This window comes from Apiospora marii (assembly GCF_038362585.1).
Source record: "Apiospora marii strain CBS 49790 chromosome Unknown utg000009l_segment0_segment0, whole genome shotgun sequence".
Lineage (NCBI taxonomy): Eukaryota > Fungi > Ascomycota > Sordariomycetes > Amphisphaeriales > Apiosporaceae > Apiospora > Apiospora marii.
Genome location: NW_027117381.1, coordinates 1,331,388 through 1,344,024, shown reverse-complemented (window position 1 = coordinate 1,344,024; position 12,637 = coordinate 1,331,388). Strand labels below are relative to the sequence as shown.

Genomic DNA, 12,637 nt, shown 5'->3' with positions numbered 1-12,637 from the left:
CACTCTTTTCTTATAGCGCGTAAAGTCATTGAAGGCAACACTCACAGCCAACACCAATGTTCGACAGGAAGTATTATCCAGAACAACACGTGTGGGTATACTGCGAGATACCTCTCGATACGTCTTCTTTTCAGAAACCATAGGATCAGCTTGATCTGGTCCGAATGCCTTCGATGCTCTATCATAGTTGTCTGTTACATCCCTCATAGTCACTTTGGTGAAGTCGAGTAGCTGCAAGGGGCGGGCACGCTAGGATGCCTATTGACGGTTCATTACTTCATTAATTCTTTGTCGCATGGGATACATACTTAAACAACATGTGACCCCTCTCTCCAATCACGTAGGGTACCGTTTCAGCAGCCTAGACAATAGCATAGGCAGATGCGTAGCTCACGCTCGAATCGCTGGCCGACTCGACCAGCCCGCTGCGCTGGTACTGCACGAACTTGAACTTGTGCTTGCCCGGCTCGGCGTGATCCTTGGCCAGCACCTCGAGCGCCGCCATGGTGACGCCAATGGGATGCCGACCGCAGACCGTGTTCTTGGTGCGCGCGAGGTTGCCGACGAAGTCGTCGTGCTTTCCGGACTCAACCGCGTCCATGGCCAGCTGGTCCAGCATCTTGATGCTCTCGTGGATCGGCGGGTTGGTGACGGCGCCCATGCTGCGCGTCACGCTCTGCAGGTTCTCGATCTTGTTCTCGGGCGCGTACTTGGTGTAGCTGAAGCGACTGCCCCAGTGGCAGAAGTCGGAGCTCACGATGAAGACGTTGTCCGGATCCTGTAGGTACGGTGCCAGCAGGGCGCCGAACGCCTTCTCCTCGGGCCCCTTGTTGTCGCCGACCAGGATGGGCACGATGGTGGGATATTCAGCTTCCGACGCGAAGGCCTGCGTGAGCCGCTTGTAGAGGAAGGGCAGGTGCATCTCGAGGGAGTGCTCTTCCACGTCGGATCGGCGGTCGATGTCGGCAAACTGACCCGTGGCTCGCAGCTGTTGGATCACGGCGCTGTCGACCGTGAGGTTGCCGAGGGGCGTGGCGTATTTGGCGTACGTGGTGAGCGCGCAGCCTGAGAGGTAGTAGGTGTGTGAGGGGCCGAGGATGAAGACGCGCTTGGCGTTGCTGAGGTCGAGGGACTTGTAGGCCCAGGCGGCACAAGGCCCGGAGTAACTGTAGCCAGCATGCCTATATGTTGTTATGATGGTTAGTAAGTTGTCATTACCTTGATGTAGCTATTATAAAGATATTCATACGGTGCAATGATGGTTCTGGCGCCTTTTATTGGCAGTGGGTTACCCTCAATATCGTTGGGCACTTCGGCCAGGAACTCGTCGAGAGTAGACGATAACTCGTCGGGATCGCCTTCATACCAGCTGTTGGCATGGCTGTCTTTACGGGTGCCCGTTTGTTGGCCGGACATCTTATATCATTTGCGGCGTGTATGGTAGAAAATGATTCCTATCGCTCAAGTTCAAGACGCGGAGTTGAAGTTGTAAGTTCAACAGCTCGTGGGAAGTGCCCAGGAACAGAGAAGCATTGCGTCAGTCCACCTGGGCCGAGTTATGGAGCTTCGAATACAATGCAGGGATACCCAGTACATACCCCTCTGCCCCTCCACGGGAGCGCTAGCTCAATTGCGGGGTCGTCAACAATCACCTTGTCGCTCCCTTCCTAATATTCATAGCTCCTTCTTCCAGCAGAGAGACCGTCGTCTGCCAATATGCTCAAGAGTTGTTAAGTGGCCCATATTCATTTGTTTGCTTGAATAGGTCTAATAGGAACACCTACCTCTTAGGTCTCGTATCGTGCGCTTCGCCCTTGGACGTCATCACTTGCTATCGTGTTACCAGTTCCTATCGTCCGAAACCCTCAGGTATTGTTTACATGTAAGCATTGGCGCAGCCCCTTTTTGGATTTGGCAGCAAATTTGGTACTCGAGATGGCAGAATATATCAGTGAACTGTATTTTTGATGTTTAACACAGACCGGGAAATGACATATCTTCTTCGAGAAAGAACACTGACATTACGACTTATAACCTGCCCAGACCACATAGCAATGAAATGAAACATCCGAGTCTCTTATCCAATTACGACTATCTCCCCTTGTGGAAGCTGGTATATAGCGCGTTCATTAAATCGGTCTCTTCTGTCCCGAGACTTCTCGCTCACGGGACTTTCGACCATACACAACATACCTTGCGGTATTGACCTTCATTAACTGCTCGATATTACTTGGCTTGGGTGGACTAGAGGGATTGCAAATGGTGATAGGAGCCTTGCTAGGATGCTTTCTCTTACGAACTTGGTGTTCAAGTTGAGGTCGCTGAAGCAGTAGGAGCAAGCTGTGATGTGCCGCAAAGCCGGCCTGCTGGGATCCACCATCCTACGTCGGAAAATACGGGCTGTTCGTCCACGTCCAGCATCTCGATTACACAGAATATGTATCCATTAAACCCTTTCTGCAGCTATTGCTTACGATCAGGCTTTTCTTGAAGACGCCTGTGGGGTGTGGGAATGTCACGATCCATTAACCCGCGAGCGAGCCATTGAGCACTGGGGGACCGGTCCGACTCCTTCGGAGGATTCGTTTAGTGTTTTGTATCGATCTGTGAACGATCAATCTTAGATAAGATATCTGGGAAGACTGTTCGCATCCATAGAGATACGTATTTCGAAGCGCGAATTTCTTAGACCATTCTATATTAACTGCTCGAGGGTACATTTATGGTCCTGTTCTATGAGGGAAGCCATATGAACCGATCAAAGATGGGGATTAGAGCTCCATGGTTCCTGGGGAAACAAGACAATTCATATTCATGTAAGTGTTACCTCTTCTTTCCTCGAGTTCCATTTGTTGATTCTGCCACTGCCGTGTCGTGTCGTCTTTATCAGCAAAGCCATATTCAGAAGGCGGCTCTTCAGATGTAAACAGGGCTTCGTAATCCTTGAAGTGAGAGTCTACTCGGCACGTTCGCTCAGTTAAACAACCATCACTGAATACTGTCACCGCTGGCTACCACCCTCAACTTACTCATGATGGCTCGCTTCGTGTATCGGTCTCACGCCCATAGCAGTTTTCAGCCATGAGCCCAATTATCTGTCCTCGAAGGGCCTCGCTACTTCTGCGCAGAACCTGTCAAAGTTCACGGCGGAGCGGACCGGCTCTTCCAGCATCCACCGGCGACCGAACTAACGGGGTTACAGTCCAAGCTCCGGAGCAGATGTAATATCGCTACATGAAGGTACGATATGTGCATGCCAATGATGCGACTCGTTGTCTTTCAGGTGGGCATGGCATATCATTGATCATTGGTGCCACATGCATATGGAGTTTATGGCTTCCGAAAGTTCCACAATAGTCGTTGTCGAATGTAGCAGGTTCCCGGAGGCCTCCATGTGTATACGGTATCAATGGTTGATTGAAAATGGCAGGATTGGTCACAGCCATCCATGGGACCTACTCCAGTAGAATATGCCGTATACTAGAGACGCAACAATCCAGACCAAAGGAAATGATACTGAGTGACTCGTGACAGTATTACTCAAGCTAATTTACTCGTCGATTAATTATTGGCAAGTTTGAAATATCATTATGTACTTCAGTGAGTGAATACAAGGATGAATGACAGGCAGTGGAATTTGGTAACAGCTGAAACAAGCCGAGTTACGTCATTAGGCGACTAAGCTCAAACCACCATGAGCATAACACCATGCCTGCCTGAATTCCAACGCAGCAGCCCATTCCATTCTGCAGCACCAACTCAAAATCAACGCAAAGGCCTAGATTGCACTCGAAACTGGCTTATGGTCATATATAGGCCAATATGGAGCCGTATAGCACATTTGACCCTGCGCGGGCTTCGGCTGAGAGCAGCTTCAGCATGACGGAGACGAAGGTTGGCAATCCTAGTGTGACGGCAACGCGACGCCCCCGCGACATGCACTCCAGAGACGCTAATTCTGCACTCATTATGTAGCCAAAGGGCTCTGCATCGCTTGCAGCAGTGGTATCGGCCTTTGTGCCTACGTGGGTGAGTACACGCACTCGATAATATGCCACTGGACTCTTGGCTGATGACCCCAGGTAACGGGGCTATTCTTCGTCGCCATATTCGTCCTGATTCGGCATCGGTATCGCAACATCTATATGCCACGCACATTCATGGGCACCATACCGGAGAAGTTGGTTTTCTTTCCATGGGTGTAATCATGGATGCTTTGCTAACACATCGAAGGAGCCGAACTCCTACCCCCAGCGGCGCCTGGTTTGACTGGGTGCACACGATGTGGGATGTGCCTGACAAGTTCATCCTCTACCGCCAGTCGCTGGACTCGTACCTCTTTCTGCGTTTCCTGCGCACCGTCATCTTCATCTGCCTGGTCGGCTGCGCCCTGACATGGCCCATTTTGATGCCCGTCAATGCAACCGGCGGTGGCACTTCGACGCAGCTCGACAGCATCGGCATTGGAAACGTCAGGGACAAGAAGCGGCTGTATGCCCATGCCCTGGTGGCATGGGTCTTCTTCAGCTTCGTCATGTTCACTGTTGCCCGCGAGCGGCTCTGGCTCGTCGGACTGCGGCAAGCGTGGACGCTGTCCAAATCTAATGCTAACAGACTGTCCTCACGCACTGTCTTGTATCTGTCGGCACCGCGAGACGCGCTGGATGACTCCAACATGCACCGCTTCTTTGGTGATGCGGCAGTGCGCATCTGGCCTGCAACCAAGGTCGACACGCTTGACAGTCTAGTGGCGGCAAGAAACTCCAAGATTGAGCAACTTGAAAGTGCTGAAATGTCACTGATCTGCACAGCCGATAAGAAGGGACGAAACGCTGCCAAGCACAGCGGGACAGGGACGGTTAGTTACAACGAGTTGTCCGACGGAGCAAGGGCAGCTGCCCGCCCGAAAAGATATCTCAAATCCGGCAAGAAGGTCGATAGCATACGATGGCTCCGGGAGCAAGTCAAGGAGACGGAGTCAGACATCGACGAGGCAAGGAACTCGCACGAGATCGGTCATCCACAGGGAGCTGCCGCGGTATTCGTCGAGTTCAAGACGCAAGCAGACGCCCAGCGAGCATCTCAGCAAGTAGCCTCAGCCAACCTGCTTGCACTCACCCCAAGACATACGGACATCCCGCCAAGCGAGATTATCTGGAAGAACTTGACCATCCCACCAACCCGTCGAGCTTCTCAAGAGGGTCTTGCGGTTGCTATAGTCATCGCCACCATCGTCTTCTGGTCCATTCCCAGTGGATTCGTTGGTCTCGTATCCAACATCGGCTATCTCGCAGAAAACGTCGAGTGGCTTAGCTTCCTGAAAAGACTCCCACAACCTGTGATTGGACTGCTCTCCGGACTCTTACCGCCGCTAGTCACAAGTGCACTTAGTAAATACGTGCCTAACATCTTTCGATGTAAGTTGCACATAGACCGTGAGCTACGGAAGAAGTGAACTAACAGACACCAGACATCTTCAAATCCTTCGGTGCACCAACAACCACTGTCAATGAGCTCAAGGTGCAGAAGTGGTTCTACATCTTCCAGGTTACCCAGGTGTTTCTCGTAACTGCCGTATTCTCTGGTGCTGCTACGGTGGCCTCACAACTGATCGATAGACTGGAGGATCCAACATCTATCCCGACACTGCTGGCGCAGGAACTCCCGAAGTCGGCCAATTTCTATTTGACGTACTTCATTATCCAGGGAACGACGACTGCAGCCGATAACCTGCTCAACTACTCGGACTTGCTAACATATCTGATATACGATCGCCTTTTTGACAAGACACCTAGGCAAAAGTTTGCTCGCTTCACGAGTATGAAAGGCATTGCTTGGGGCAAAGTGTTTCCGAAGGTAAGCTTTTACACACATACACCGTCAATCTGCCTGAACTCAGCTAATTCCACATATAGTTTTCCAACTTCACCATCATCGGTGGGTTAATAGACTCCTCCTGTTTTAAGATAGGCACTGACAACTCTTAGCCATCGCGTATTCGTGTATCTCTCCCCTGGTCATGGGATTCGCCGCCATCGGCTTATCACTTTATTACTTCTCCTACCGTTATAACCTTATATTCGTGATCCAACCCAAGGTCGACACGAAAGGACAAGCTTACACCTTGGCCCTGCAACATCTCTTGACAGGTGTATACATTGCCGAGCTAGCCCTGATCGGTATCTTTGGCCTGAGAAAAGCCACGGGCCCGTCAATTCTACTGGCTGTTCTTTTCATTGCCACCATTGTATACAACGCACTGATGAACAAGTACCTCGCGCCGCTGGAGAAATACCTGCCAGCCGATCTTATCAGCGATCCCAACGGCGACAACGAAAACACGCCGCTGCTCTCGTCCGCAGAAGAAGGCCAAGCGCAGTCGCACCTCCAACGGCTTGGCGAGCGCGCCCACGTACCGTCCAAGGTGGCGGAGCACGTCGTCGACCCCATCGCGCGGTTCTTCGAGCCGCGCATCTCGACGTCGTACCAGGCCATGCGGCGCTGGCTCGCCGACGACGGGGCCTCTGGCAGCTTTACGGGCGGCGCGCCCCCGGAGTACAGCGAGGCGGACCTCGGCAAGGCGTACCTCAACCCGGCGCTGACCAGCCCGACCCCCCTGATCTGGCTCGCGAAGGACCGGATCGGGGCTACCGCCAACGAGATCAGCGAGAATGAGGGGAAGGGGCTGAAGGCGACGGATCAGGGCGCTTGGCTGGATGAGAAGGGGAGGGTCAGGTGGAGCGTGGAGGATGTGCACGAGGTGCCCATCTGGAAGGAGAAAGTGAGGTACTAGATACATAAGATCGAGGGCATGTCATGTCTGAAAGGCATAGCGTCTCTGCTGCGAGGGCTCGTGTCAAGAACAACTATAGTATACGATGTTGGTTCGAGCGCGTATGTGACGGGAAACTGGCTAGACTATTCCTGCTTCTTTTGCTGCAATAGATAGACTGCATGAAAGCACGATTCCATCACATCTGCTGAATACTAGGGATCCCGTCCGCTCTCCCATATATAAGCAGCAGAGAGCCGAATTAGTACTAGGGTCGGTGACGACCTGGGAATCCTCGGTGTTGTATGTTTTTGTCTTTTTGGTGGGTAGTGAACAAACACTTTTGTTGCTCCCTTCCATATCATGTTTTAGGATCTCTGAGGAACAAGCCTACGGCCCATTTTGGGTTATTCCAGGTTGATCCCCTTGGACCTACATTTTGTAAGAGACTGTGTAGTGTGTCACGGATATAAGTGAGTTGCACCGGTCATCATTATATGTCAGCACAAAACATGACGAAAGAGGCCGGCCTTGCTCCAAGGCCTCGCCCTTGAAGCCATTGTGGGAGTTGTTCCATTCACGATAGAGCTTGCAGGGATTCTGGATTTCGAAAGGTTGTTGGTAGTCATAGCGAATTTGCAGATGTATATATAAGATTCCCTGGCAATCTCTGGCCTATTCGAGGGTTAGTATTGCAATACAAGCCACGACCCAACCTCTTTTGCTCACCTTGATAGTCGTATTTCGCATGCCGACATGTCCTTTTTATTGAGGCGACACGCCGGCGAGCACCAGTCAACGTGACCAACCCTCTCTCTACGGTTCGCGTCTTCCTCCGGGTCTCTCTGGGTCACCCTAGCTAATCCGGTATGCGAGCCCGATCCTGGGTGGCTTTTTCCCACGTCCCCCAAGGAGGCGAAACGTGTACTGGCCATCATCCCTGGCCCTTCCAGTTTGCGCTTTTGTCCTTTACTCTCTCTCTTTCTCGATCCCAACTTCCTCATGACTCGGCGGCAGGCTCCTCGCCTCCATCAGCGGGCGCGGGCGCTTCGTCGCCCTTTCCTTGGTCGGGGCTCCGGCTTCGGCTGCGGCCGCGACCGCGGTGCGACTGGCGGCCTCCCCGGGCGCCGCCCTTGCCCGGCGGCGGCCGCACGAAGGCGAAGTCGACGTAGATGGTCTGGTCGAGCAGCTTGGTCTGGTGGCAGCCGTCGATGGCGGCGCGGGCTTCCTGGAGCGTCGTGTACTCGATGAGAGCGTAGCCCTGTCGGAAACAAAGAGGCCCGGTTAGTCCAAACCCATTCGCACCAGAAAAAAGGTATGGCAATGTGATTGTAGTTGACATACCTTGACGTAACCGCTGCGGCGGTCGAGGTTCAGGTGCAGGTTCTTGATCTCGCCGTAGTCGCCAAACTTGTCGTGGACGGCCTCCTCGTCGGCCTCCTCGTGCACGTTGGTCACCATGATGATCCAGCCCTCGATGGAGCGCACCGCCGTCGCCTTGGAGTGCGTCTGCATGTCGCCGACCTTGGCCTCGGGGGGCGGGCTGCCGCCGACGGCGCCCGCGTCGTCAATGTCCATCTCCACGTCGGCCATGATGTCTTCTTTGTGTGGTGAAGTTGTAATGGTTGGTAGGAGTTGTCTTGTGTTTTGCGCGTGTAGGTGACGAGGAATGTCCAAAATGATGGACTTCAAAATGGTAGGTAGCTCGGCCTAGGCTCTCTCGTTGGTGGGGTGCTTTCAGCTTTGGGTGCCAATTCGTTCAATTGACCGCTGGAGCTTGCGGATTTCTGCGGGGCAACGCCCATAAGGCCTGGTGAAGCTTGGGCGGCTGGCGGAGCTGAGTCTGACAGCTGGCACCGAGACGGCATGATTTCATCAATCCGACTTCACTTCATTTTGGAAGGATAACCACCATTTACTTGTTCAAAAATAGAAAATCGTACTCGTTCTTAGCTACCGGGACTGGCACGTTCATTTGCAAGACAATATGGCTCTTTCTGAGGCGCTTCTTCCCGTCGTGGTCGCCGGGGTGGTAGTTCATGTTGGTTGCCGCTATGTAAGTAGGCATCCTCTTCAATATCTGCTTGTACAACCATTGGCTGGGACTTGTCATCGTTGGGAAACTAGTAGAAATTAGGCATATTGACAGCATCGAAGTTGGGCTTGCTATTTAGAAGAAACCATGCAATTTTGACGGAGTATCACAGTGGCCTTAAGACCGTCGTTTGGGATCAAAGGAGGGCCAAGCGAATTTGACATGAACCACGGAAATGAGCAAGTGCTTTACCTGTAAGCATCAACTCTTGAGTATATGTTGTTTATGAGCTGACCGCCCTCTACAGTTTATTGCCGTACCATACCATATTATAAGAATATATATGTGGTAGACATGCGTAGGCGTGTTAACCATGCGAACTCACCCCGGGGTCGCCAGGGAGCAAAATCCAGGAAATCCGACCACCCGCCCCCTTGCGTGAGACTGAAATGCTTCTTTTCGACCTTTCATGGGCTGCGGGCGTGCTCATCGGCGTGCCGTTGATGCGTGCCTGCTTTATGATAACTTACACTGCGATCGCCAAAGCTGACCAGGTTCTGCAGCGTCTGTGAGCTGTCTCCATCCTCCTTGCATCGTCTATCCTGCTTGGATCGAGAGGCCTCATTCGCACAACCTATCCGATATTGAAACGATCGCTGCGGCGCAGCCCAGGTCAAACCAACAGAGTGGCCTCGCGACCTGCAAGCTTGCGACGGGTGTTTGTCTGAGCGGGAGTCATACGTGGAATCAATGGCAAAAGCCCCTGAATGGCATTCTCTCCTGTCGGGCGATGGGCCGAGAACTGGAAAGTACACAACGACACTGTCCAATCGTACAAGGACAACGGAAACCACATTTCCATCGTAAATGGACAATAATACCCTGTATTAACGTCGCAGTTGAGTGTCCCGGTGCTCCAGCGGCGGCCCCCAACGCCGTATAAGACCGCGGCATCTACCGGAGCCAACAACAATATACTGGAGCTCAGAGTTCAGATATGGCCGGCCTAATCACCGAAGAGCCCACCATTGCTCGCGGTCGACCTCCCGCCAGCACGTCCCATAATTTGGCCGGTAACCCCGGACAGCGGAGATATATCTGGCGCGGTTTTTTGGGGGTGGGCTGTTTGCTCGCCCGTCCAGATCTAGAACGCAAACAAAATTGACCAACAAGGAGAGCAAAATCGAACGTTTGCTGGTCCCCCTGCCCGGTGCCTGTAAATAGCAATCCCGATTGACCTAGCGCCAAGCCCACCACGGATGCAACGCCAATACCGCCGAGCTGCGACTACAACACATCCCTTCTTCCTTCCCCGTTGACCCGACTCCAATGGAAATGTGTCCATCCATATCTCTCAACAATTGCGATAACCGTCGCGCCCCCTTGGCCAACGTATGCCGTGCCATGAATGGCTTGGTGACCAAGAATGGCGCGCTGGGCGGGCAATCAGGCTAGCCAAGCATTGGCGAAGGAACGCCACGTCGGACGGTAGTGGTGTGGTGCGGTCGAACGGGCGGGCTCGGCGTGGGTAGCGCCAGAGGGTGTGCGCGGCACTTCACCTAAGACCGCAGTGCCCAGCGCGCCCAGGGAACGCGAGGTCAGCTAAACTGACCGGGGGCGGTAATTGGAACCGGCACGGTATGCCGGGCTGAGTCGCTGTTGTTGCAAGTATCGCTGAGCTGTTGGACGGACCCCCAAATGCTTTGAAAGCGCACATTCGGGAGAGGGCCAAGAAACGTTCGGGTGCTGCTTAGCAGGTAAGCGAGCGAGAGATAGTAGGTATGTGAAGATGAACATGATGAATGAAACTCCATCAATCGGTACACAACCAAGTGGCCGATTGAGAGTGATTAAATTATCAGTTTGCTATGTAGAAATGACTGCCTTCCTGCCATTTTCTCCCCGTCACTGGTATCATTGCGCTTCCCATCAAGGTATCGATCGTAGCTTTCCCATAAGTGTATATCCTTGCCAGCGTCATCATCGTCATTTGGCAGAACTCAGGCTTGCTCATACCGCTTTCAAAAAATCAAAAACCACCCTCCTCACGTGAAACGTACACGTCCATCTCGTCTCGTCGAGTAACTGTGCCCCCAACCCAGAAATCAGGTTGTATATCGACTGATTGGCACTTTAGACGGTCTCCCGAGCAGTCTTGCCGCGAGCCTGGCGGCCCTTCTCGGACCACGGGAAGTGGAAGACGGGGATGAGGAAGAACGAGTTGCTCGAGTCGGCAATACCGGCAAAGGCGTTGTACCAGGCGATGAAGGCCGCCAACAGTCCGAAAACACCACCCGCTTTCTGCAGGGCCTTGCTCGCGGCCATGGCGCCGTTGGCGGTGGCCAGGTAGTGGCAGAAGAGCATCAGGAAGGCTAGGTCGAGCGTGAAGAAGAGGGCGAAGAACATGACAGTCGACCGCAGCGTGCAGAGGAGCAGGATCGTGGTGAAGATGAACCAACCGGCCAGGAAGAAGCCGATCACGGACGGCTCTTGCGACGCGTCGATGCCCTTCTCGGTGTAGGGCGACAGGGAGGCGAAACCGGGCGTGAGCAGGATGGCGAAGGAGATCCAGAAACCTCCGTACGAGGACAGAGCAGTGGCACCGAACGTGTTACCAACAGCCATTTCCCTTGAGGGCCGAGTTAGCGTCCGATTGTCCTTGGAAGATATAAAGAAGAATAAAACATGAGGGTTGCAAACTTACCACATGCCGGCCAACAGCTGCACCAGACCACCGTAGCCGAACGCCAGGGAGATGATGACGTTGGGCTCCGTGACATCACGGGCACCGACGTTGATCAGGGACAGGACGAACGTGGTCAGGGCGAAGGCGGACAGGCCCAGAGGCGCCGGGTTGGCGAATTTGCGGTTCTCCACCGGGCGGTACAGACCGGGCTGGAACTCACCACCGAAGGCAGCGAGTCTTCCCTCACCGTCCCGGGTGTGGATGTGCTGCATGGGGTTGTGGTAGTCGTAGGTGCGCTGGTTGGTATGGCCGCCGTTCGGCTGCGCCTCAGACCCCGTGGTGGTGATCTTCTCCATGTCGGCGGTATGGGCATCCGTCGTCGCCATTGTGACTTTGTTCCTCCGTGTACCCTTCTGGAAAGAAAATAAAAATGAACAAAAGGTGCTGCTGGGTGTGAAGGCGTTTCCTTCTGAAGCTCTTCTAGGAATTCTAGGAAGCGGAAATCGGTATCCTTCTGCCGGAGTGAGAGGAAGAAGGAAAAAGGAAGAGGGTTCTAGGTTGTGAGTAGTAGGGGATCTGGGGTAATATAGGTGTAAGTGAGATGTGTGTATGCGGTGCGGAGGACCTTCGCGCCGTGGGTAGCATGCGGAGAAGAAACCCACCAGGAAGGATCAACGGAATGACCCAGACCAGGACCAGGGGACCAGGGGGGCACGACAAACGAGAGGACAGGCAGGTAGGAGAATTGATCAATTGGACCCTCACGTTGTTCAGGCTGTGTGGAGCAATGTCAGATATTGGGAAGAACAAGGGCCTTCACCTACCTACGTTAGCTACTAATGAATACCCCTACCACCTACAGTGCAGTACCTACACTCCTATGTGTAAGTGACCTGTGGTTGCGTATGATTACTGGATAAATGCGAGGGTGAGTCGGCACCATGTAGCATCGCATGAGTTGGCGAACATAGCTGACGCTTGACCAAAAGGGTCAGGAACGGCCAGCAACTGCTGCACCCATCTCATTTCATTTGTCACTTGTGCGTAAGAGCAAGTGTCCTCTCTTGTCCCAAGGAGGATACCCCCCTTAGAGCTAGCCAATATCAAGATATCCAATTCCCATTAGCGGCAGGAAAAAGTGCGT

General features: G+C 53.3%; 4 protein-coding genes across 4 annotated transcripts; 1 reads left to right on the top strand and 3 right to left on the bottom strand.

Moving 5' to 3' along the window:
- Positions 1-361: 361 nt before the first annotated feature.
- PG985_011952 (uncharacterized protein) lies at positions 362-1,416 on the bottom strand (the record flags this gene model as incomplete). Its single annotated transcript, XM_066831719.1, has 2 exons — positions 362-1,181; positions 1,250-1,416. 2 exons carry the CDS (start codon positions 1,414-1,416, stop codon positions 362-364), a joined length of 987 nt encoding a protein of 328 aa, XP_066679769.1.
- A 2,406-nt stretch (positions 1,417-3,822) lies between these two features.
- On the top strand, positions 3,823-6,793 carry PG985_011951 (uncharacterized protein; the record flags this gene model as incomplete). The annotated part of the gene is made up of 6 exons (XM_066831718.1): positions 3,823-3,907; positions 3,976-4,029; positions 4,083-5,417; positions 5,471-5,856; positions 5,916-5,937; positions 5,988-6,793. The coding sequence occupies 6 exons, from the start codon at positions 3,823-3,825 to the stop codon at positions 6,791-6,793; spliced, it is 2,688 nt and encodes an 895-aa protein (XP_066679768.1).
- A 979-nt stretch (positions 6,794-7,772) lies between these two features.
- Positions 7,773-8,365, bottom strand: PG985_011950 (rna-binding protein 8a protein; the record flags this gene model as incomplete). Its single annotated transcript, XM_066831717.1, has 2 exons — positions 7,773-8,033; positions 8,117-8,365. 2 exons carry the CDS (start codon positions 8,363-8,365, stop codon positions 7,773-7,775), a joined length of 510 nt encoding a protein of 169 aa, XP_066679767.1.
- Positions 8,366-10,940: 2,575 nt separating this feature from the next.
- On the bottom strand, positions 10,941-11,879 carry PG985_011949 (uncharacterized protein; the record flags this gene model as incomplete). The annotated part of the gene is made up of 2 exons (XM_066831716.1): positions 10,941-11,436; positions 11,512-11,879. 2 exons carry the CDS (start codon positions 11,877-11,879, stop codon positions 10,941-10,943), a joined length of 864 nt encoding a protein of 287 aa, XP_066679766.1.
- Between the last annotated feature and the right edge of the window lie 758 nt (positions 11,880-12,637).